The sequence below is a fragment of the Delphinapterus leucas genome, chromosome 17 (assembly GCF_059928025.1).
Source record: "Delphinapterus leucas isolate spDelLeu-1000000601 "Yukka" chromosome 17, BTC_Dleu_Yukka2, whole genome shotgun sequence".
Taxonomy (NCBI): Eukaryota; Metazoa; Chordata; class Mammalia; order Artiodactyla; family Monodontidae; genus Delphinapterus; species Delphinapterus leucas.
In genome coordinates this window covers 85,219,314-85,241,625 of record NC_143145.1, presented here as the reverse complement: position 1 = coordinate 85,241,625, position 22,312 = coordinate 85,219,314, and the positions used below count along the sequence as shown (strand labels likewise).

At 53.9% G+C, this 22,312-nt stretch overlaps 1 protein-coding gene and 1 long non-coding RNA gene across 2 annotated transcripts in view; one reads left to right on the top strand and one right to left on the bottom strand.

Moving 5' to 3' along the window:
* LOC111165824 (uncharacterized) overlaps positions 1-22,312 on the top strand; it is a 76,962-nt gene that overhangs the window by 1,699 nt on the left and 52,951 nt on the right. The gene's annotated exons all lie outside the window — the stretch shown is intronic.
* On the bottom strand, positions 12,637-22,243 carry CLXN (calaxin). The gene is made up of 6 exons (XM_022556803.2): positions 22,088-22,243; positions 17,900-18,058; positions 17,072-17,176; positions 16,254-16,405; positions 15,880-15,984; positions 12,637-13,255 (listed from the first exon to the last, which is right to left on the bottom strand). Exons 1-6 carry the CDS (start codon positions 22,143-22,145, stop codon positions 13,196-13,198), a joined length of 639 nt encoding a protein of 212 aa, XP_022412511.2. The 5' UTR covers positions 22,146-22,243; the 3' UTR covers positions 12,637-13,195.

The window sequence follows — 22,312 nt, the reverse complement described above, 5'->3', positions numbered from 1 at the left end:
AATAAATCCTGCAGTGCCCTCCCGCCAGGCGCAAGGCCTTTAAGTTTCATAAGGATGCTAGTTTCTTAGCAGATTGTCCTAGGTTGTTCTAGTCCATAGAATAATCTTTATTGAACTCAAGTCATACTTACTATGTACTTTACTTGGAGTCTATTTACTTTTGCTCCATTTTTGAAGATGCATTCCATGTAATAAACTTACACTGTGAACGTCAAATAAAGGCACTGAATCAGCTAGTATTCTTCTCTGGGCAAAGACATACATACTCATCCTAGTGAATTTTCTAGGTACCCAAGTGTCCCTGGTTTACTGCTTTTTGTCTCTGAGGGACCATTTTTTAATAGATTAAAAAAATTTTATTTATTTATTTATTTATTTATGGCCGTGTTGGGTCTTTGTTGCTGTGCATGGGCTTTCTCTAGTTGCGGCGAGCGGGGGCTACTCTTCGTTGCAGTGCACGGGCTTCTCATTGCGGTGGCTTCTCTTGTCATGGAGCACGGGCTGTAGGCGCATGGGCTTCAGTAGTTGTGGTGCATGGGCTTCAGTAGTTGTGTCACACGGGCTCAGTAGTTGTGGCTCACAGGCTCTAGAGTGCAGGCTCAGTAGTTGTGGATTGAAGGCTCTAGAGCACGGGCTCAGTAGTTGTGGCGCACGGGCTTAGTTGCTCCGTGGCATGTGGGATCTTCCCAGACCAGAGATAGAACCCATGTCTCCTGCATTGGCAGGTGGATTCTTAACCACTGTGCCACCAGGGACGTCCATGAGTGACCATTTTTAATTTTGTTTGGTGACCACCATGAAAGGTCACTGCTGACTCCCCTGAAATGATGGGCAGAATTAACCACTGACCTCTGGTCCTGGTCTCCCACAGTGAGTTGTGGGCCGTCAGGGCTGCCTTGGACCTCAGGGAGATAATTCTGCCATACTTTATGCTGTTGGGTACGTACTGGTTTCCCAACTACTTTCTCAGGAATCAGCGTCACCCTGGGCACACAAACTCACACAGAAAGAGGTTTTCCAACAACACAGGCCTTGGGATTTAGTCATCGACTCATTCAGCAAATATTTATTAAGCGCCAACTCTCTGAAAAGCCAGGAGGACAAGAGTGAATAAGACTGGTGAGATCTATGTGTTCATGGACGTACATTCTTGTAGAATGAAAAAAACAAAAGATAATTAAATAGGAAATTAGAGAAAAGCAGAGATGGGCGGTGCGGTGATGTGCGGCGCGCTAAGCCCTGGCTTCCCTTCGGGGGTGCTGAGGGGGGTTAGTAACTACTGCAGCTGCAGCGAAGGGGTGGCTGATGGGACACTGTCTTCTAGGTTTTCATCCCTCCACTTAGCGCTACGTCTCCCATTTTCTCACAGCATAACTGATAGAAGTGGGAAATCCTGCCCGAGGATCAAAGGCCTTTTGGAGGCAGCAGAGGGCTGGATGCACATGTGCATCAGGAACACGGGTCTCTGTCTGGTTTCTGATGTCACATCAGGGAGAGGAGAGCCCTCCCAGAGGGCTGAGCGGCCCTTCAACAAAGAACCACGACTCACCCCCCCCAGGGTGGGTGGGTGTGAACACGCGGTGGCTCCTGGGCCCGCCAAGGGGACTCGGGTGGCAGCTGGAGGCTCTGGGGCTTCTGAGCACGGGGCCGGGATGCTGGGGGAGCCGCGTGCCCAGGGATGGCCGAGGGTGGACGGGAGGGTGCCAGTGCAAGGGCTGGGCGGGCAGCACCGGGGGTCCGGAGAGGCCTCTGCCGAGAGGAGCCCCGGGAACCCCTCCACCCGCACCCCGTCCCGGAGCCGCCGCGGGCGTCACCCCCGCTGCACCCCGGAACCTGCGGGCGGAGGGCGCTCGGCTGTTCGGCAGCCGCGTGGCTTTCCTGCAGACCTGGGACGTGTCCCGACCGCACCTGCAGGGCTCCCGTCCCGGGGCCGCGGCACTGGCTGCGCTGCACCTGCCGTGGGTGCGCCTGCCGCGGGGCCGCATACCTGGCGCTGGGCTGCAGGCCCTGGCCTGCTCTGCATCCTGCTGTACCCACGGTGGCGAGACTCTGCACGGCCAGGATTTCCTACCCGGCACGGAGCGGGGGGGCTCCCCCTCTGCCTCCCCCCGTGCATGGCCCATTGTGACCTCGCCTTCGTCCTTCTGCTGCTGTCAGCTCCTCTGCTTATCGTGGCTTCTCAAGAGCAAACTGCTCAGACCCTAGAGGGTGGCCCTGGAGGAGGGGACACCAATCGTCAGGGAAGCAGGGCTTTGCTGAGGCTCTTTGGGGGCAGCTAGTTGTGCTTTCCTATCAGAACCCACACACAAGCTTTATGTAAAGTCAAGTGCTGTTTGCTCCTGGACCTTGAACGTTTTGGTAATTTTTCTGGGCTCCGAGAGACATCTCCAGGCATGGGCTTGTTCGGAGCGACCGGGAGAGGGATGCTGAGATGGGAGGAACAGCACACACTTGGGGGCAGCGTGCACGGCCGGAGGGGAGCGGGGACTCCGCTGAGGCTCCGAGGCCACTCCGAGCGCCATCCACCGCCTGCCCCATGGACCAGGATTTGACTGCAGGGTTTTCCATCGTCCTGCTTCTGTGATGTGCCACCAGTGACAGAGCAGCGGGAAGGATTTCTGCTGATGACAGAGCACCTGCCACTAGCTCTTCTGACCACAGCAGTGACTGACTTGCACAGAGTATTCGCCAGTGGTGGGAGTTTAACATCTCGTTTCCTGGTTGGAATTTTCCATGTAGGCATTTGTATGTCCTTCGCGCTCGGTGGATTTGTTGGGGCTGCAGGGTGCTAGAGCCCGCGGGGGCTGGGCGGGAGCTGGGGTGGAGCTGTGGAGGAAGCGTCCTATTTCACCCCTTTCTCCAAACGTCCTCTTGCTGGTAACCCCTCACACAGGGACCCTGTGTGTGTGCGTGTGTGTGTTTGCGTGTGTGTCGTGTGCGTGTGTGCGTGCGTGTGTGCGTGTGTGGCTGGGCCATGTGGTGGGGGCCATGCAGGCCGATGAGGCTGGAGGGGGTGAAAGTCGACACCATGATGTGTGTCTTGGGGGAGGAGCATTTTCTTGCAGGATTAAATCTCGGCCGGAGGACACAGCAAACGCAGGGCCCTGTTGCTCGGCTCCCAGGGGAGGTCGGGACAGTGTGGGGACGTGAAGACACACGAGGGGTTTCTGGGGCGTCTGCGGAGGCCCCAGCATCTCCGTGCTCATCTGTGGCTGCACCTGCGGGTGAGTGGCCACTGGGCCACCTCGTCCATGTGGTGCTCTATTGGGGTGAAACCTCCCAGTGTTGGGTTTACTGGCAGCCCCTCGAGGGCACAGCAGCTCCACCCTCCCCCGTCATAAGCCCCCATCCCCCCACCTTCCAGTCTATCGGGACCATCCTCTTCGCTGTGTCTTTATTTTTGGCTGCGTTGGGTCTTCGTTGCTGCGCGCAGGCTTTCTCTAGTTGCGGCGAGTGGGGGCTGCTGTTTGTTGCAGTGCGTGGGCTTCTCATTGCGGTGGCTTCTCTTGTTGCGGAGCACGGGCTCTAGGCTCACAGGCTTCAGTAGTTGTGGCTCACGGGCTCAGTAGTTGTGGCTCATGGGCTCTAGAGCGCAGGCTCAGTAGTTGTGGCGCACGGGCTTAGTTGCTCCGCGGCACGTGGGATCTTCCTGGACCAGGGCTCAAACCCATGTCCCCTGCATTGGCAGGAGGATTCTTAACCACCGTGCAGGGAAGTCCCCTCGCTGTGTCCTGACATAATTTCTGGCTGTTTTGCTTTTCAGAAAACGCCTTTGCGTGTGTGTACACTTAGGTTAACGTCTGGATGACTGCCCCCCGCCCACATTTTCTTGTTGCTGTTCTTTTAGGGCCCCTGCGATCAAATCAAACCTCAGTTTTCACTTCTCCAGGCCAAATACGTGATTCCTTTTGCCGCCTGTGGCGTGTTGTGAAATCCCCCCGGGGCCCCACTGGTCTCCAGGCGTGAAGCCGAGCGAGCTGCCCACACCTCGTGCGTCACTGTGGGACCAGCCCGGCGCGTGCGGCCGCGCGTCTGCATGCTAAGCAGCTTCCTGAGCTGTGGCCGCACCGGGGGCCGTGCAGATGCTCTGCGGCCTCATTCCCCTTGCAGGCAGAGGGGCCGCCTCCCTCAGACTGGCGTTCGCTGGACCCTGGATGAGCCCCCGGGCCCCACACATGGCTCCCCGCACGGCCAGGCGCTCTGTCGTGCTCACCTGGGCCACTGCCCGTCACTCCTGCTGGTGCCGAGGGAGGGGCACATCCACCCGAGAGCTCTGTGCCACCTGCCCTGGGTTATGAGACGTGTGCCCGGGGTGGGGGGCCTGGGACCCCACTGAGCCAGGTGGCCCCGTCCTGCTCCCCGGAGCCTGTGCTTAGCTGCCCCTTCATGTCCCCCAGGACACGCATGTCCTCCCCTCCTGCCTCCCCCTCCCCCCATTCATCCTGCCCACCGTGGGCTCTGGGGGACGGCTGTGCCCCCCCCGACCTGTTCACACTTTTCAGGGTTGAGGATTCTTCCAAGCAGAGGAATTCAAGGGACCAGCTCAGGATGACCCTGTTTGTGAGCCTCACTTCACGGGGTTGCCTTGTCCATCCTCTCTGAGATTGGCAGCCCTGGGTCCTCGCCGGGTGGCACCTCCACCTAGGGGTAGAGCCGCTTCTGCGGGATGGCCTTGAGGGCGGCGGCTGAGCCCCAGCCCCCAAGGCTATGTGCCCCTCGCCCTCACCCTCTCCTAGGGGGACACAGAGAAAGGCGGGAGGGGATGCCTCTACTCACCTGGAGGTGCCACCAGGACGCCAGGCGAGGGCACAGCAGGCGGGGCTGAGGGCGAGGGTGCCAGCGTCTGAGGGAGGAGGCCTGCTGGGGGAGTGCAGGTGCATGTGCGTGAACAGGCATGCCTACACACACAGACACACGTGACACACAGACCACGTACACACAGACACATGCACACACGCATACGCAAGACCACAGCTCACACTGGGACCAGAGACAAGCGCTCAGACCCACTCAGCAGTGACAGGGTCGGAGGTCAACGGCAGGTGCAGGAGGTTGTCCCTGGATGTCACCTGTCACCTGTGTGCTCCTGGGACGTGACAGTGCTGAGGAGGGAGCTTGGGGAAGGAGAGTGTATCACCGTGTCGCCGAGTCACGTGCGGGGAAGGCATTTTCCATCCTGTCCGAGGATCCCACTGCCCCCGACACCAGCTCCTCCAGGCACCCCCCCGAGACGCCCACCCCTGCAGGGGCCCCTGCGAGTGGGTCTGCCTGCTGAGGGTGACCGAGGAGTCCCGGCCTCACTGCCCCTCCCGAGAGCCCGGCGGGTCCAAGTCCCTGACACGCAGCCAAAGCACCAAACCTTCCTTCATGGGAAATGTTCTGTGTGGCTGAGTCCAGGGCCGACCTGGATGGAGCGTCTGTCCTGTGCCTGGTGCTCTCCAGGTGTACCCCATCTGCCCCCTCCCTGGGTATCCACGCCCTGCGGGCGGGCATCCCTGTGGCCCCCACTGGGTGTGTGGGGTGAAGTGAGGTCCGGAGGGACCTGGGGCCCTGGGACCGGGTGCGCAGAGGGGCTCCTGCCCGGTGCCCAACCAGAAGCGCATCTGCTGACCCTGGGGATGCAGGGGAGCCCCGGAGCTGGCAGGGCGGGGGCTCAGTGCCCCTCCAGCTCACCTGCATCCCCCCCGCCCAGGCCCAGGCACAGGGCTGCACCGCCTGCAGCTCCGTGTACTCCGGGAGAAAAGCCTCAGACCACAACCTCTGGATCCCGGGGTCTCAGAATCGTCCCGATTTTGATTTTCTGTGACTACTCACCCCATCTGTACCTGAGGGATGTGACCGCCTGGCATTCCTCCCCCGCAGCAGCAGGTCCCGACAGGGCTCGCCTGGAGCAGCCGCCCCGGGTGGACCGCGGGCACCAAGATCACAGGGGGCGGGTGGGGCTGCCGGGAGACAGTCACCCGACGGGGATGCAGCCCACCACCCCCGCCCTCCGTGGGTGCCGCTCTGCCCACCTGCCCAGGTGCAGCCCACCGCCGGGAGCTCAGGGGAGGCGTGGCGTCAGAAGAGAGACCCAAGAAGAGCGTGAGGCCTCCCCGGCCGGCGGGCCGCAGGGCGCAGGGCCTGTGAGGGGCCGGCTCTGCCCCCCCCCCTCCTGCAGGCCCCCTCTGCCCAGCAGGCCTGCCCCTCTCCTGGGCCTCTCCCGACACGGCAGACACAGGGCTCTGGGGCCCTGAGCTGGGCCACTCGGGTGGTTTGAAGGCACTGCGGCTCCTGCCGCCTCGTCGTCACTCGCTGCCGTTGGGCGCCTTCTTTGCGCCCACACTTCCCTTCCCAGCCACTCCGTCCTGCCGGGGCCCTGGACCCAGCCCTGGAGCAATTCCGCGGCCTCAGAGCCCCGTGGGATTTTTGACGGTGTAAGGTGCCCTGGCCATGCCCGCACCCTGCCCCTAGAGTCTAGCAGCCTCACCCCGGGAGGCGGGGAGCCCCGCTTCCAAGCGCGGGGGGCCTGAGGGCGTCCCGCGCCTCCATTCCCGCCTCCTGTCCCCTGCTGCACTCGGCAGTTGCTTATTTGCAAAACGGCCTCTGATTACAGGTCGGGATCGGGGCTGAGCGGCCCTTCAACAAAGAACCACGACTCCCCCCCCAGGGCGGGTGGGTGTGAACGCACGGTGGCTCCTGGGCCCGCCAAGGGGACTCGGGTGGCAGCTGGAGGCTCTAGGGCTTCTGAGCACGGGGCCGGGATGCTGGGGGAGCCGCGTGCCCAGGGATGGCCGAGGGTGGACGGGAGGGTGCCGGTGCGAGGGCTGGGCGGGCAGCGCCGGGGGTCCGGAGAGGCCTCTGCCGAGAGGAGCCCCGGGAACCCTCCGCCCACGCCCCGTCCCAGAGCCGGTGCGGGCGTCACCCCTGCTGCACCCCGGGACCAGCGGGCGGAGGGCGCTCGGCTGTTCGGCAGCCGCGTGGATTTCCTGCAGACCCGGGACGTGTCCCGACCGCACCTGCAGGGCTCCCGTCCCGGGGCCGCGGCACTGGCTGCGCTGCACCTGCCGTGGGTGCGCCTGCCGCGGGGCCGCATACCTGGCGCTGGGCTGCAGGCCCCGGCCTGCTCTGCATCCTGCTGTACCCGCGGTGGCAAGACTCTGCACGGCCAGGATTTCCTACCCGGCACGGAGGGGGGGACGTGCCGCCCCTTAACTCTCCATCTTCCCTGTTTTCTTTAAAACAAATTCACGCGGTGAAAACGGTGCTCCCAGTCAGGGAATGCCCTCCCCCAGCCCCCTTCTTCCTGGCCCTCCTATCCCTCCATCGCCCCCTCCCCACCTCCTTCTTTCCGAGACAACAGCGGCTCCGATTTCCTGGACTCTGTGCTCCCTGCAGGTGGGACAGTGGGACTCTTCTCACCTGGCTTGTGGTCTGAAGACACCGGACCTGGGGCACCGTGCTCAAATCCAGCAGGATGGTTTTCAGAGTCCTTGGCAAGAAGGAGGTGCATCCACTTCCCAGCTGATGACTGACCCTAGTTTCTAGGGCTGCTGTGTTCTTTCCTGAATTTTACGAGTCAAAATCAGCACCAAGTCATATTTAGAAATCCAAGGAGGCAAGAAGCCGGTTCTGCACTTAGTCAAATTTACACTGTCCCATTTAGGAACATGGGAAGCAGACCCAGGTATGAACTTGGCCAGCTCGAGCTCACATAACTTGGACGCAGCTCGTGTTTACTCAGTGGGCTTTTAGGCTCTTGTGCTTTCATGCAAACCCTACAGCCTGTTAATTCCTCTGTAATATTTCAGCACCTTAGAGCCAGCACACAAGCACATTGAGCGTTGAGTGTGGTTTGTCAGGAAGAGACGTTAGCCGGACAGTGCTTGTTGCTTTGGGGTTGGCGGCGTCTTGGGGTGAGAGGAAAATTCAAGGAACTCGAATGTTCCTCTTGAAGGGAATAAAGTGCTGTATGTTTCTGTGAGTCTGTGATGAGGGTGGTGTGTGTGTGTGTGTGTGTGTGTGTGTGTGTTAACAAGGGGGCAATTTCATTAAAACAGACTCCAAGAGTGTCATGTTCATGAAAATCCTAGTGATGCTTCCTTTGGAGTTTTATCCTGGCTCCATGAGATTCATTTCTCTAAATACGTTAGATTATTGAAGGTATTTCTAGAGACATCCTTCATCTGCCTTTGGCTCCGTCACTTAAGCGTTGCCCCACATTTGTCCACAGGGAGGACCCAGAGCTGGATTCCTCAAGTCAAGGCTGCCTTTATTTTTTTTTTTTTATAAATTTATTTATTTATTTGTTTTTATTTTTGGCTGTGTTGGGTCTTTGTTGCTGTGCGCGGGCTTTCTCTCCTTGTGGCGAGCAGGGGCTACTCTTCGTTGTGGTGCACGGGCTTCTCATTGCAGTGGCTTCTCTTGTTGCAGAGCACGGGCTCTAGGCGTGCGGGCTTCAGTAGTTGTGGCTCACGGGCTCAGTGCTTGTGGCTCGCGGGCTCAGTAGTTGTGGCACACGGGCTTAGTTGCTCCGCGGCATGTGGGATCTTCCCGGACCAGGGCTAGAACCCGTCTCCCCTGCGTTGGCAGGCGGATTCTTAACCACTGTGCCACCAGGGAAGCCCTGCCTGTGTTCTTATTTATTCATCACCTACGAGCCCCTGGTGAGAACACTGGCCCTCATGTCCACCACATACCTTTATTAATCTCGTATTCATATCACACTTTACAGTTTACAAAACGGCACTGTAGGCTGATCCTTATTCATTCTCAAAGACCCTGTGAGGTGAAATGGAGGCAGAGAGGGTAGGCGCTTTTCCCACTTTACCTGAGATGCACTTGTGGGGTAATCTGTAGCCTGTGGGTAGGGAGACCGTGGGCCCAGCTTTGCCAGGACAGCCCCAATCACATGGGCCTGATGGGACCACAGCTTCCCCTCTCAGTCTCGATGCACGGTGCACACTCTGGCCCCCACCGTCCACAAATCACTCTGCACTTCTGTCAGACGTTCAAGTCCACGTGGCCCGTGTCGGGCCGTCAGAGCATGACCGCAGTCGGGGCCTGGTGCAAACCCGCCCTTCCCCATAGCTGGGGTCCTTGGGCTGCTTCCCGGCACTTGGCGAGAGCCATGTCACCACTTCTGCGTTTGCTGCTGGGTCCCGTGGCCTCGGCTCCTTGGCATCTGCTTCTCCAGATGGAAACCTCTCTGATGCTGCCCTGGCCTCTGTGAGGGGTCCAGCCCTCCCCATCCCAGAGGACTTCTGCCGTCCCCCCAGCAGCCCGCAGTGGCCTCACCTCTCCTCCCACCCCACTTTGTGCGTGGCTGCCCTCATGACTGGGCGGGGCCCAGCCTAGTGTCCTGACTGCTCTTTGTTCCGGAAACGGGCACCTTTACATGCAAATTGGAAATTCAACGAAAGAAAGAACATTCCCAGGTGTTTCTGACGTGAAGAGCCCTGGAGAGGCCCAGCAGCCCCCTCTGTGCACATAAACCACGTGGCGGCCCGGCCGCCAGGAAGGGAAGCAAGAAGCCTCTGCAGGGAGCTGTCCTCGGTCACCCTGAGCAGCAAGGAGAGTAGGCGTCCCCATCCGCGACCGTGAGGGAAGGCCTTTACCCTTAGAACCAGGCAAGGGCTGAGTGTGGCCTGGCTCTGTATCACTTTGGTGCGTGGAGGAAGTTTCTTGATTTCCCTAAACCCTGACTCCCTCCATTGGAGGGACAGTGGATCTCGGATGAGATGGGAGGTCATGCCCTTGGTTGCCCCCAGGACTGGGTGGGAAGCGTGGGGTGATCGCGTAGCATTTAGCGTGACACCTCAAGCAAAAGTGCTCATTGGGGTTTTGTATGATGTGTCACTGAGATCACAGGGACTGTTATTCCTCTTCTGACCCCATTGTATTCTAAAGGTTGTTAAGGACCAGATGGTTTTCATTAGCCTCTGGACGGGCCTGAGCTCCAGGCTGACTGCTCCCACTAGGAGGCGGTGGCTCGGCCCCTGCTGCCACTGGAGAGAGGACGTGCCCATCCCTCTGCCTGCTCCGTCCCTGCTTGCCGCCCTGGGCTCTGAGCCACTGTGCCGTCGTCCACACCGAGACTTGGGGGTGGGGACAGGAAACGGGTGCACAAGGTCCAGGGCAGGATGACCTGGACGCCACCCAATTTTGTCAAATGCCCTCTGGGTGGACAGCCTCTCCCGCAGGGGCGCCGAGTCCAGCAGCAGGAAGTGGAGACAGACAGGAGCGTTTTCCTGGCGGATTCGGTGGGCGGTACAGGGCACAGGAAGCCACGCTTAGGATGCAGGGACCTTGAGCGCTGCATGCCTGTGGGGATGCGATGTGGAGTCCCCAGCCCGTCCCCAGCCCGGCCGCCCCTCCTCTTGCTGGGAAGTGGGCACCTCCTGGCTGGCTCTCAGGTGTGTTGGGGGACGGCTCCTCCTTCAGGGGTGACCGAGACTGGCGACGCTCCAGGAGGTCCTGTGCTCCACCTGGATGGAGCGCGGCCCCTGAGGTGGGGGACACATGCGACTTCAGCCCTTTCTGGGCATTGCCAGGCGATTGCACAGTCAGTGTGTCGTAACGAACGCTAGTCTGGGGACAAGTCTATTCCGTTATGTATCTTTTATGGCAGCTGCATGTGAACCTTGACAACTGGGAGGGTTGGGGGCGGTGAGAAAACACATCAGGAAAGATGCACTTGGAGGAACCTTCTCTAGACACGGCTGTCTTCACAGTTTCCGAGCGTATGCGGTGGGGATTCCCTTGAACGATCTCCTTTCATTCAGTGACATAACTCGTGCTGGGCCGGGGGGAGGGGCTGTCGCAGGGATGCCTGGTGCTGGGGGGATGGCAGGGGCGTCGCAGGGCGCGGAGCCCTCATCGACACTGCGGACCAGGTGAGGCCAGGGGCTGACTTAGTCTTAGGCTGGGTTACCACCCCCTTCCCGGCTTAGCCCGAGGTGGGACTCGTGAATGTTTTGGATGATTTTATGATGCAGGCAATCGCAGGCTTGACTTCTCACAAGTGCAATCTTGTTCCCAAAGATATTTGCAGGTTAAGAATGCAGGACTACCAGTTTTCAGTGATAGCTTTCAAATCCTGTAGTTGAAAAACAAAAGGATTGTTTCCCAAACAGAATCTCTCTGTGCTGCGTGGAGGCCACGCAGCCCCCCAGAGGGGCCTCCCACTGCGTGGGGGGCTGGTGGGAGGGGAGGGAAGCCCCGCTTAGAGGAGCCAGTGAGAGGAAGGCTGCGTTCAACTCTCCAGGTTATGACCGCTTCCCGCAGCCCGACCCCGCTGCCCGAGGCAGGCGCAGTGCCGAGCGGGCAGGATGGGCTGAGCCTGGGCGGAGGTCAGCAGTGGGGCCCAGCGCGGAGCTCGAGGACACAGGGGTCCTCAGAGGGACGCGGGTGCTCGGATGAGCTGCCCTGGAGTCGAGTGACTCCTTGGTGCTAAAATCCTCTGAGTTACCACAGCGGCGGCATGAAGAGAGGCCGGGACTCTCGAGCAAGGTGCAGGGGGAGGCGACTGGGGCAGATCCTGAAGAGAGGCTCAGGAGGCAGGGCGTGCTCTGAGCTGCCCGGGGAGGCTGTGGCTTCTCCCTCAGGTGCTGGCATCCTCTTCAGTTCCACCACAGTTACAGAGAATTGTTTTCAAGGTTTTTTTAGTTTTAAATAAAGTCAAGTAATAAAACAGGGTTATCCACGTGGAAGTCAATTTGTACCCAACCTACAACACGATGTTTAGGGACAGGCACAAAGCCTTAGTTCTTTGCATCATGAGTTCAAATCACGGTCAGTTAGGGCCCACGCGTTGGCAAAGAAGTTAAAAGACGGTGCTGCACAGGGACGGGATCTGTCCTCACGCGTTGGCCCAGCCGGCCTTCCCGGAGGGTGTGAGGTCACATGTGCTGGAAATCTCAAAATGATGCAGGCCTGAAAGCCAGCATTCCTACTTCTACAAAGTTACCCCAAGTAAGTAAGCGACGATGCATGTGAAGAGATTTATCTACAAGGACAGTTCATTTCGGGAAGTATTTGTAACAGCAAAAATGTGGGAATATCCAAATGCGAACGGCAGGGAAAGAGCCTCATAAGCCCTTCTTTCTCAAGCTGCTACCTGATGCCCAGGGGCACCTGCTGGAGAGTGGGGGGCAGGGGGAAGGCAGAGCTGTCTTCAGGGCTTCCTGGCCAGTGGGTGCACTGGGATGTGACCCCAGACGAGGGGCTGCACAAGGGGAGTCCCAGGTGTGGGGGGAATGCACTGAGGGGCAGGGCGGGGGATGGGGACCAAGAATGGGGTCCAGGTGGAGACACAGCGGAGCCAGACAGAGAGCGAGCTCCGCATCCGCCGGCAAGGGCGGCCTCCGGCTGACTCCAGAGGGAAGCTGAGAGCCGCACCTGGGCCTCACCCCTCAGATCCAGGGAAGAGCACTTCTTGCCTCTGCCCACCCACAGGTGGGTTTGCCTCCTGGTGCCTCGTGGTACTGTGCATCCCTGGTGTTTACCCAGGGCCGCTCTGGGCAGCGGGCTGTGCCCTCAGACGCCTCAAAACAGTAACACAGATCGTATGCAAACAGGCTCCGTGTCTCTGAGTCTCCCTCAGGGCCCAGCAGAAAGACGTTTCAACGCTAAATGCCAGAACCATTGTGCTCTGGGCGCCATCTTGATTATTTACTGCTCCAAAGGAAACTCAGTAGTTTCAGTGATTTTGTTTTCACATCTTTATTGGAGTATAATTGCTTTACAATGGTGTGTTAGCTTCTCCTTTATAACAGAGTGAATCAGCTGTACGTATACATATATCTCCGTGGGATAGGGAGGGTGGGAGGAAGACACAGAGTTTCAGTGATTTTTAAACGCGTGCCCAGCATCTTTCTGACGTGAGGAAAATAACTCATGATGATATAGTCTCTCTATTCATTTCATTCATACAAACATTTTATGACAGTTGTGTGTCAACAGACAGTCTAGGTGATACCTTGTCTCTGCAGTGTTCACTCGTCTGGCCAAACCCAACCACGGCTAATAAGGAACCCCTTGTCTTCATCTATCTTAGTGGCATCTTACGCCAAAGTTGAATGATATACGTTAGTCAGCCCTGACCCCTCTCACCAAACACGCAATTCACAATCACCTTCCGAGCTAAGCAGGAAAAATACACAACACGGATGAGACTCCTTTTCTACTCACTTGAGACAACAAGACATTTAGGAATTCACACCTCGTTGAACTCGTTTGGATCTTTGAATACTTGGGCTTCAAATTCTTTCTGGCTCTGCAAAATGAAAGTGTTCAAATTAGTACAGACTTTCAAAAAAATAAACAAAAAATGTTCCTTAGGCCTCCTAACATCCGAAGAGACAGGCAGTGACCGAGGAGGAGTGGGGTCGGGGACCTGGGAGGGGCTGTGTGTTCACCCGCAGGCGCGGACTCTGCTCCAGCCCAGCGCTGGTTCTGGGCCCACAGGGTGGGCGAGACCACATGGCCTGGCTCCCAGGAGCCCCTGCCATGAGCTTAGGCTCTCGGCCAGGAGCCGGGAGCTCAGCTCACTGCAGTGGGGGCTGCAGGAGTGTGAGCGCATCGGGGGTCCAGGGGGCTCAGCACGAAAGGGAGATGCCTCCTGGCTCCGGAGGCTCTGGATGGAGAGCAGGGGGTGCGGGAGGTCGAGCGAGACAAGAACCCAAGGGCCTACCGCCTGGGCTTTCTCAACAAGGCGGGGGTGACCTTGGCAAGAGCAGTTGCAAGAGGGGACGGGAAGAAGCGATGGTTGTGTAGGTCATAAATATGGACAATTCTTCCAAGACGCTTGGCTGTGACAAAACAAGCCTTGGACAGGAAATAGAAGCAGGTGTGGAATTAGGGGAAGTTCTCTCCTTTTCTTCCCTCCCTCCCTCCCTTCCTTCCCTTTTGTTTGTCACATGTGACAGGTTTAGGTCTGTTTAAATTCTGATGGGAAGGTTTTAGTAGTGAGGAAGGAGGTTGAAGATGTAGGGTAAAGATGAAGGTAAATGATGGAGTTTCTGAGGAGATGGAAGGACATAGATCCAGGACTCTCCATCAGGCACTTCTGAGATCTCTCCACCCATCCATCCACCCACCCGTCCATCCAACTATCCACCCGTCCACCCATCCACCCACCCGTCCATCCATCCACCCGTCCATCCATCCACCCATCCACCCACCCGTCCATCCACCCACCCGTCCATCCATCCACCCGTCCATCCATCCACCTGTCCACCCGTCCACCCATCCACCCACCCGTCCATCCATCCACCCGTCCATCCATCCACCCGTCCACCCGTCCACCCATCCACCCGTCCACCCATCCACCCACCCGTCCATCCATCCACCCGTCCATCCGTCCACCCGTCCACCCGTCCACCCATCCACCCGTCCACCCATCCACCCGTCCACCCATCCACCCACCCGTCCATCCATCCACCCGTCCACCCGTCCACCCGTCCACCCGTCCACCCATCCACCCACCCGTCCATCCATCCACCCGTCCATCCATCCATCCATCCATCCACTCAACATTTACTAGGGGCCCACCATGTGCTACACACTACATGTCAGGAAATATGGTGAAAACCTCCCAAGTTCCTGCTTTAGGGACCTTACATCTACATGTCGAGACAGACAATAAGTGAGTAAATATATTCTGTGTGACGATAAGAACTGTGAAGAGAAAGAAGCAGGGTCGGGGATGGAGGGGAGGAGAAGTTAAGATGATCAACAGCATCTGAGCAGAGACTGAACGAGGCGAGGTCTGGGGGGAACGTTCTGGACAGAGGTCACGGCGAGCACAAGGGCACCAGGGAGGCAGGGCAGGTGGCCGGGGGGCCTCCAGGGGAAGAGAGGACAGGACACAGCAGGAGACGTGGCTGGAAAGAGAGAAAGGGGCCTCGTGCAGACTTCAGGGCCCGCCGGGGAGGGGCTCGAGCACAGAGGGGCCTGAGAGCCTTTGTGTTTTTGCATATCCTGGATATTGTGGAGGGCAGTCAGTAGGGGGACAGCAGCGGAAGCGTGACCTGGGCTGGGTGACTGATGACAGCGACTGGATGGGGGCTGGTGGCCAACAGACGTGGGAGAAGAGGTTATATTCAAGGGTTTATTTTGAAAGAGTAGCGAAAAGTGTTACGAGAGAGGTTAAGGATGACTCCTAGGGTTTTGACTGAACACCTGAGTGGGGGGGGGGGGTGTCATTTATTGAGTTAGGGAAGACTGGGGGAGGGGCAAGTTTGGGGGAAAAATCAAGAGTTTATTGAGATCATCTACTCCGTATGTTGAGAAGGCAGCTGGAGATACAGACTAGAGACTGGGGTGGGTGGGTTAGGGTAATATTTATATATCACATCCCTCCACCTGCCTAAAATCTTCCAACAAATCCTCGTGATCTTCAAGACAAAATCCAGCTCCGAGCTCCATGGACTTCGCCCTCTGTGTCTTCCGGCTTCATCAACAGTCTCATGAACCTAATACAGGTTCCTCTGTGTCCCCCGCTTCCCTCGCTCATGTGTGTCATTCTCTCTGCTTGGGGCCTTCTTCCCGGCTGACCGCTGTGTCCGCAAAGACCCGGGGACACTTCCTTGTCCCTCCAGCCATACCCCCATCTCCCTGCAGCCTGTTTCCATGCTCCTTCTTTTTTTTTTTTTTTTTTTGCGGTACGGGGTCCTCTCCCTGCTGTGGCCTCTCCCGTTGCGGAGCACAGGCTCTGGACGCGCAGGCTCAGCGGCCATGGCTCACAGGCTCAGCCGCTCCGCGGCATGTGGGATCTTCCCAGACCAGGGCACGAACCCGCGTCCCCTGCATCGGCAGGCGGACTCTCAACCACTGTGCCACCAGGGAAGCCCCCTACATGACATTTTGGTCACTGTTCTGTGAACGTAGTGCCGTTACCTTTGGGTCAGGAAGACACGGTCCAAACGCTTCCAGCAGAAGAGTCTCCTCCCTCACAGCCTGTTCATAGTCTGCGAAGGACAGCTTCCCGTCGTGGTCGTGGTCCTGGGGGCGACCGGCCACACCGCAGTTAACATGGAAAACACATCACAAACACACACTGTCTTCTCATGGCCCAGCGTTCACAAAGAAGACGTCAGAAAAGTATGAGGCTAAGTACTGAAATTGAAAGGAGCTGTCATATTATGATAAAAGAGCACAGTCCGAGTGCTGTCTTTCACCAGGCAGGAAACTGAGACTTACTCTAATTTGAGTTCTTATTTCTACCCCACATCTGTGGATTTCACGAGAAAACTCTAAATTACCCATCGTACCATTTTCTTCAGGGTTATTTCCACCAGGTCTTTGATCCCTTCGTCGGGGTCCTCCTCGGACGGCTGCTTCAGGAGGCTATCCTTCAGCATGTGGAACATCTCCTCCTTCGAGATGAAGCCGTCACCGTTCAAGTCAAACACGTCAAAGCAATCTTCAAGAAAGAACCGGTACGAATGTGCTGCGGCCAGGAAGGCAGCCTTTGCTCTGATGGTGTTCAAGGCCCAGGGCTCCAGTGGTGTTTACATCAAGCCTCGGGCCTCCGTGCAATCAATTCCCCTAACAAATGCCTGATGTCCGCTTACTGAATATACTCAACAATCCTTAGAAAGTTTCCTGCACTTAGCTTCAAAGAGCAGGCCAAGGAGCAACGACTTAACATTCTCGTCGTGAAAACCTTGGAAAACGGATTGAAATGCGCCTCTTAAACAGAGTTCATTGGGATGAATTAGGAATTAACTAAGAATCAGAAACTTGAATCAATGTTGTATGATGACAATTTGAGTAACAAAATATGTAAAGCACTTACCACCTTCATACGTAAACGCATGCATACGTGGTCCGCACGTGCACCACCCGCCTGTGCGGTCTGCTTGGCATGGATTCCGCCTCAGAACTTCTTGATTTGCCTTTTTATTAATTTTTTTCAACCCTTATTATTGATGTGAATTTGCTCCATAAAAGAGGCTGATGGGAATTCACACCAAGCTAACAACACACAAACCCACCCCACTGGCTGGGCTGGAAGACATTGATGATTTTCACTCTTTCGAGGTACTTATCATAAAGTGCAAACCAATAGGATAACATGAAGTCTTACATTTCATTTTCTCTTCCAGAGTTCCTCGAAGAAACACTGATAATCCATAAACCCACTCTGATACAGTTATGCAACCATCATTGTCTTTGTCAAATGCTCGGAATACTAAAAAAAAAAGAGAGACATAAAAAATATGACACTTGTGCTGCGTTTCTATTCTCGGTGATGGACCCGCACGGGGCTATGCACTCCTGAAATTTAGGCGAAACCTCACGCCCATATGGTCCCATGTTCTCATTTGATAAACGAGGAAACTAAGATGTCGTAACATCGGAAAACTCTTTTACTTAAGCATTCACATTTCCCTTCATACTTTGTGGGAACAATTCTGAATAGCTAAATACATGAATCAACAGTGAACATATACACATATAGGTACATTAAATTTGTTGATATATTAACATAAAACATATAATTTTATATTTTGTTACCCAAGAAAAGTACTGCTATTACATGATAGATAAGATTTTATATTAACTTTTATTGGAATACTCTTGATGATGTAAGGACATTTAAATGTCCTTTTAAAACGATTATTTATTGTTCTATTTACTAAGTAGAAATATAAATAGCTTGGGTTTTCTGATGTAAAGAAAGGAAACCTAGTTATTCAAGTTGACTTTGTCCTCTTCCTAAATCCAAAGAAAGAGTGGTCGCTACCTTCTTCCCTACCATGCTTCCCTATGAATATAAAAATTAAACTTTTATGTTCAAATGGATTTGGGAACACAGAACGTGAAGCTTCACGCCCAGAGTTTGTCCAGACTCCAAACTGTTTTTCCCAGTTATGGCTGGATTTGGCCCGTCTAGACACTGACGTCCGCTCACCTCTGTCCATGATCATGTCGTCTGTCATCCCAAATGTCACGTGCAGGATGTTCCGAAAGGTGTTCCGATCCAGCCCGACGGCCAAACCCTGCCGCTCTGTCACATCACCCACCAAGTTACAGAAAAGATTGATAAGGCATTTCACTTCAAATTTATTAACTGTGAAAGAATGAAATTGAGATGTAACAAAAACGCCTTTTAATCTTTAATGTCCAACTTAAACTTTGCACAAATGAGTTTTGTAGACAAGCAACACTGGAATCATGAATGGGCAGCTGTCAACAGGAGACGATCCTCTTTTGAGATTCATGACCCTCAAGTTGCCAGAGGATGGTCACTACCCAGAAGTTCCCACTGAAGTAAGGGCAGCAGCCGTCCCTCCAAACAGATGTAAGTGCAGAGTCACAGTTAGCAAAAGGACGATAATATTAGCCAGGTCACCTGAATGCGGATTGTGGGGTCTGATTCTAAGTAACCATGGTGATGTTAAAAATGGTAACTTTCCCCCAGCATTTTGATTATAGGCATTCGTGAGATTTACAGTTTAACTTTTCCCTGGAAATAGATACCAGCCTCCCCCAAACCAGGCAACAACTTTCATCTCACATTAGCCTTCGTGAAGCCGTGAGCCAGGTTTTGGAAATCAGAGTCGCCTATTTTCCAATAAGGAAGGAGTTAAGCATATTCTAGCACCCAGGAAGGTTCTCGCTGTGAGGGATGGAAATTAACAGGCAGCCATGCAGCAGCACTTTGGAGGAAGGACTTTTTTGTCTAAAGGGTGTGCACACACATGCATGCTTGCATACACACAACTGCATAGAGGGTGGTGCTGTTAACACTGAGCTAATTGTGTCCCCATCGCTGTCCGAGGTGTGTAGGTGGAAGGATTAGTGTCTGGCATTAGAACATAAAGGTGAGTTTCAATATGAGGTAAAGGTGGAAGATGGGGAAAATCTTATTTCAAAACAAGACAAAATTAAGGTTGAGTATTTTTAAAAACAAGGACGGAAGCTGTGTGCATGTAAAGGAAAACAGCCCAAAGAAATGGATAAATCCCACCTCATCTTGCAGGCCAGGATAGGCTTGAGAGCGATTTCCAGTTTGGGGTGCCACAATTTAAGACGAACATTGAAAACATTGGAAAACAAATGATTTAGTAAATAAAGTGATAAATAGTAGAAAATAATGTAATGGTTATAATTTTAAAAAGAGCCTTTACTTGCCACAGAAAACGGTATGAATGGTATGTCACTTCTTCAAAAAAAAAAAATCACACATAGAAATACTACATAATCCAGTGATTCCACTTCTGGGTATTTGCCCCAAAGGATTGAAAGCAGGGACTCTGATACTTGTACACCATTATTCATAGCAGCAGTCGTCACAACAGCCAGAAGGTGGGAGCAATCCAGGTGTCCATGGGTGGATGAGTGGATGAATAAGATGTGGTCCATCCATACAATGGACCATGATTCAGCATTAAAAAGGGAGGAAATCGTGACTCATGCTACAACCTGCCTGACTCCTGACTACATCATGCTGAGTGAAACAAGCCAGACGAAAAAGGACAAATATTATTTGATTTCACTTATATGATGTACCCAGAGTGGTGAAATTCATAGAGACAAAAAGTAGACGGTGGGTGCCAGGGGCCGCGGGAGGGGGAAGTGGGGAGCAACAGTTTAATGGGGACAGAGTTTCAGCTGGAAAGATGAGAAAGTTCTGGAGATGGATGGTGGTGACAGCCGCACAACGTGAATGTACTTAGTGCCACTGAGCGGTGCACTCAAAATAATTAAAATGGTAAATTTTATGTTATGTCTATTTAACCACAATAAAAAACTCTAAAAATAAAAAGTGATGTTAATGGTTGGGGAAGAAAACTTTGCATGAAGAATGATGCAGTCTGATCACATATATGAAATGCTAGCTGAGGGGATGTTGATTAGCCATTTTCCCATCTCAGCTGAAATAAAAATGAAAGAGTATTAGCTTAATTTATTCCCCAAAAGATCCAAGATGGGTAATTTTTCCATAGGAAAAATTCTCTTGCTGAAATGTTTCTTATATCATGCCGCAACTAAAAGATCCACGTGCCGCAACTAAGACCAAGCGCAGCCAAATAAATAAATAAATATTGGGAAAAAAAGAATAGTAAATGAAATTAAGGAAATTCGAGGATGGATTTTCATCTTTTTGGATTGGTGTAAGTCTGCTGTGCAGATCAGATCTGCAGAATGGTGGGTTAACTAGACACACATTTAAGATACTTTCTTCTTTGATTCTACAAAATCTACCCATTTCATCTTGGTGGGATTATCACCTGGCAACTAAAAGGAAATATGACTTTAGAAGAAAGGTCCTCTGTTTAAAGAAACTCAAAATTATTATAATGCCCATGATTAGTCACTATTTCTATAGAATTTAACTGGTAATCATCAAGGTTCTTAAGGTTCACTTTAAAATTTTTATGTAGGACAAAAATCAAAAGAGTTGACTGGTTTTCTTGCCGTGTTTTCACTTATCTTTCCCTTTTATAAATTTATTTTATTTATTTTATTTTTGGCTGCGTTGGGTCTTCGTTGCTGCGCACAGGCTTTCTCTAGTTGCGGCGAGCAGGGGCTACTCTTCGTTGCAGTGCACGGGCTTCTCATTTCAGTGGATTCTCTTGTTGCGGAGCACGGGCTCTAGGTGCGCGGGCTTCAGTAGTCACGGCGCGAGGGCTCAGTAGTTGTGGCTCGCAGGCTCTAGAGCGCAGGCTCAGTAGTTGTGGCGCACGGGCTTAGTTGCTCCGCAGCATGTGGGATCTTCCCGGACCAGGGCTTGAACCAGTGTCGCCTGCATTGGCAGGCAGATTCTTAACCACTGAGCCACCAGGGAAGCCCTCACATCTTTTAATATGTTCACAGAATATCTGCAATACATTGCAAACTCACTTGAACAGGAACTAAATCAAATTCAGTGTTCGTTGTGTATAGCAGTTATTGCACTGTTTATTTAAAATGTTTACTAGATGTTTAAGATCTGGCCTCTTCCCAGAAATGAAAGTATTTTAAGAAAAACAACACAACAAAACTCTCATCAGATTGTAATAACCATGATAATATCTTAAATTATAGGATGACTTTTTTTAGACGTTTAAGATGCTCATTCACAGCCTAACTTTTATTTCCAGCACCATCCTGACAGGATTTCCTACCACTCATCATAAGATACTAAGTATGATTAGAAGGCACTAGATCCCATAATCTCTAGGACTACATCAAAACATGTTTGTTCTTTTTTTGCACAGTGGGAGTAGTCTTGGGGTTATGGCTTCTATTTTTTTCAAAGGGGCAGTAGTTTTGCAATAAGCACTCAACTTCTAAGATTGCTCGTCAGATATCTCCCTCATCTAAGCCATATCCATAGCTTCCTTGCCCAAGCACAGTCCTGTTTTTCAGTCTGAATATAATTCTAAAGTTACCTGTGAAATTCTAGGACCACTTTTCAGACTATGTGTGAGATGGGAGCAGATGTCTTCAATAGGTGTCCATCTTGCCACCTGCCAAGTCTAATCCTTCACTTTGCTGGAAAGTTGGGTCTAGAGTTGGGAACAGATCCTTTACTGTGTGTTTAGCTTTGTTGAGCTCCTTGGATTCCAGGCACATTTCCTTGCTCTGAGATACAGGTTTCTGGGTCACTTCACCGTGTCTGTCCTAAGGATGTTCAACCACTGATAACCATTTTCTCTTATAGGTCTCTTGGTAATTCCCAAAACTTGGACCTTGCCAGTTGATTTGCTCTAAGAAGAGCTGTTGGTTGGGCTACTTTTCTTGAGTTCGGTGGTTTTTAGTGCTTGTTTTCCACCTGTGTCTGAAGCTAAATCCACATGTGTCTCCAGGGTATATAAATCACGTTTCTATAACGTAAGGGTAAGTTAAGAGAAGGTTTGAGAAGCAAGTGTGTGCGTGTGTGCGGGTACAGCACTAGATACCTGGATACCTGGAAATGTGCCTTAATATCATGGGCGCCGGGGGTGCCCGCCCCAAGGAGCTGATGTTGGTGTTCCCTTCCAGACTCCTCTTTAGGGTCGGGCGTGGAGAGGGCTCCGACTGCGCTCGGGCTCTGCAGGCGGGACAGCAGCACCGGGCAGGACAGGACCTGGCCCAGGAGCCTCTGCACACCCGGCACCTGATTCTTACTTACAGTGCTTGCAATTTTTAGTTAAGGAGTCCGTCAGCTTCTGCAGCTTCTTGCGGTTCATGCCGGCCGCTCAGGGAACCGGGCCGCGGCCCGTGTCCAGTGGGGCGGCTGCCGGGACCCTCGCGAGGCCTGGGCCGGGGGCTGCCGGCGAGTCTCCCCTGTGCGCGTGCGCGGTCCTAACTCGCGACGTGGCCATGGCAACGGCTTGGCGGCCGCCGATTGGCTCCG